Source organism: Hipposideros armiger, unplaced genomic scaffold, assembly GCF_001890085.2.
Source record: "Hipposideros armiger isolate ML-2016 unplaced genomic scaffold, ASM189008v1 scaffold_210, whole genome shotgun sequence".
In the NCBI taxonomy this organism is placed as follows: Eukaryota; Metazoa; Chordata; class Mammalia; order Chiroptera; family Hipposideridae; genus Hipposideros; species Hipposideros armiger.
Window position 1 is genome coordinate 1331401 of NW_017731560.1, and position 3097 is coordinate 1334497.

At 37.7% G+C, this 3097-nt stretch overlaps 1 protein-coding gene across 4 annotated transcripts in view; it reads right to left on the reverse strand.

Annotated features, from left to right (window-relative positions):
- ENOX2 (ecto-NOX disulfide-thiol exchanger 2) overlaps window positions 1-3097 on the reverse strand; it is a 329605-nt gene that overhangs the window by 104381 nt on the left and 222127 nt on the right. For all 4 annotated transcript variants that reach the window (XM_019653896.1, XM_019653900.1, XM_019653899.1 and 1 more), the window contains one exon: window positions 741-875. In XM_019653896.1, coding sequence (XP_019509441.1) covers window positions 741-875 — 135 coding nt within the window. The remainder of the gene's footprint in view (window positions 1-740; window positions 876-3097) is intronic.

A 3097-nucleotide genomic window follows, 5' to 3' on the forward strand; every position in this document is an offset into this window, starting at 1 on the left:
TTTGGGGATGTCTCAGTCAGTTCTCATTCCAACTCAATGTTTATTTGCCTCTTCTAAGAAATCCATAGGGCCGGCCAGGTGGTGCAGTTGGTTAAGTGCGTGAGCTCTCAGCAACAGGGTCGCTGGTTTGATTCCCATGTGGGCCAGTGAGCTGTACCCGAGCTGAGCTGCTGCTGAGCTGCGAACGGGTGGCCGGGTGGCTCAGCTGGTGAGAGCACATGCTCTTAACAACAAGGTTGCTGGTTTGACTCCCGCATGGGATGGTGGGCTATGCCCACCCACAACTAAGATTGAACACGGCGACTGGATTTGGAGCTGAGCTGCGCCCTCCACAACTAAGATTGAAGGACAACAATTTGACCTGGAGTTGATGGGTCCTGGAAAAAACACAATGTTTTCTTCCCCAATTCCCCAATAAAATCTAAAAAAAAAAGAAATCCATAAATTAGATAAGATTTGTAATTCTTTGCCAAATCCTACTGACTTTTATTTCAATGACTTATTTGAATGTTCAATGACCATATCCTGCATCAGATACACCCCCAACTTGCCTGTTGTGCAATAGAGAGTATACTAGTAACGACTGGCTACCCACCCTATAAAGCTCATATTACAAAAATGCACACGTTAGGCAGAATCCAGTAAATGTCAACTTCAAAATAAGTTGTGTCATACTGTTATATTTATGACCACACGGTCAATAAAAATAAATGCTTGTGAGGTGATTAAAAATAGCATACCAGGTAAAATTGGTTGTCCAGCAATTCCCAGTGGTGCCATTCCAAGATTATTCATTGCTGTGGCCCATGCAGTTGGATCAGACATAGGTAGCGTCATTGCAGTGGAATCCACATTCAGAGTTCTACTATTATCAGCTAAAAAGAAATGACAAGCAAAATAATTTGTTGTACTAAGGTTTCAGTATCTAGGTTACTTATCAATGTAAACACTGACAAATGCTTTACAGAAACTGACTGATGGACAAGTGATGGATAAGGCATTAATTCCAGTTCTTTACAAGTGTTAAAACAATACAGCTTGAACTGGCAGGAACTCATAGGATTTGAAAGCAGTTTACCAGATGGCATTTTAGTGTGTTTCTTTCTCTTCTTCTCTTTCTCTCCCTCCCTCTTCCCCTCACTCCCTCCTTTCTTCTTTCTCTTCCTTCCTTCCTTCCCTCTTTTTTTAATAGACTTTTTTTAGAGCAGTTTAGGTTCACAGCAAAACTGAGGGGAAGGTACAGAGATTTCACATATATGGCCCCCAAACATGTATAGCTTCCCCCATTATCAACATCCCCTACCAGAGTGGTAAGTTTGTTACAAATGAAGAACTTACACATCATAATCATTCAAAAGCTATAGTTTAAACATATTAGCGGTTCACTCTGGTGTTGTACATGCTGTGGGTTTGGACAAATATCAATCATTATAGTATCATACAGATATTTTTACTTCCCTAAAAATCCTCTGTGTTCTACTTATTCATCTCATCCCGCTCCCCAACCCGACAACCACTGATCTTTTTTACTGTCTCCATAATTTTGCCTTTTCTAGAATGTTATATAGTTGGAATCATACAGTATGTAGCCTTTTGAGGTTGTCTTCTTTCACTTAGAAATATGCATTTAAAGTTATTCCATGTGCTTTCATGGCTTCATAACTCATTTCTTTCTAGTGCTGAATGATATTCTATTGTTGGAAGTATCACCATTTATCCATTCACCTACCGAAGGACAGAATGGCTGCATCCAAGTTTTGACAATTATGAATAAACCTGCTATAAACATTTGTGTGTACATTTTTCTTTTTTTTTCTATTTTTTTTTTGTGGACAAAAGTTTTCAACTCCTTTGGGTAAATACCAAGCAGCACAATCACTAGATCATATGGTAAGAGCATGTTTAGTTTTGTAAGAGACTGTCAACCTATCTTCCAAAGTAGTTGTACTATTTTGCACTCCCACCAGCAAAGAATGAGGAGTTCCTGCTGCTCCACATCCTCACCAGTATTTAGTGTTGTCAGTGTCCTGGATTTTGGCCATTCTAATAGATGTGTAGTGGTATCTTGTTATTTTAATTTGCATTTCCCTGATGACATATGATGTGGAGCATCTTTTTTAATGTTTATTTGCCATCTGTATATCTTCTTTGGTGAGGTGTTTATTAAACTCTTTGGCACATTTTTTTTGCAGGTTGTTTGTTTTCTTATTGTTGAATTTTAAGAGTTCTTTGTGTATTTTACATAATGGTCCTTTATAAGTTATGTATTTTGCAAATATTTTCTCCTGGTCTGTGGCTTGTCTTCTCATTCTCTTGACATTGTCTTTCACAGAGCAGAAAATTTTAATTTTAATGAAGTCCAGTGCATCAATTACTTCTTTCATGGACTGTGCCTTTGGTGATATATCTAAAAAGGCATTGCCATACCCATGGTCATCGAGGTTTTCTCCTATGTTATCTTCTAGGAATTGTATAGTTTTGTTTCACATGTAGGTCTTTAATCCATTTTGAGTTAACTTTTGTGAAGGGTGTAAGGTCTATGTCTAAATTCATGTTTTTGTGCATGTGCATGTCCAGTTGTTCCAGCACCATTTGTTGAAAAGGCTGTCTTTACTCCATTATATTGCATTTGCTCCTTTGTCAAAAATCAGTTGACTCTATTTGTGGGGGGTCTATTTATGGTTGGTCTATTCTGTTCCAATGATCTATTTATCCATTCTTTCACCAATACTACACTGTCTTGATAACTGTAGCTTTATAGCAAGTTTTGAAGTTGGGTAGCCTCAGTCTTCCAACTTTGTTCTCCTCCTTCAATATTGTGTTGGCTATTCTGAGGTTTTGCCTCTCCGTATACATTTTAGATTCAGTTTGTTGATTTCCACAAAATAACTTGCTTGGATTTTGATTGCAATTACATTGAATCAAGTTGAGAAGAAATGACATCTTGAAAATATCGAGTCTTTCTACCCATGAATACAAAATATCTCTCCATTTATTTAGTTCTTTGATTCTTATCAGAGTTTTGTGGTTTTCTGTTTCTTCTTATCAGAATTTTGTGGTTTTATGCTTTTTTTCCAAGCATACACACCACTGGAGC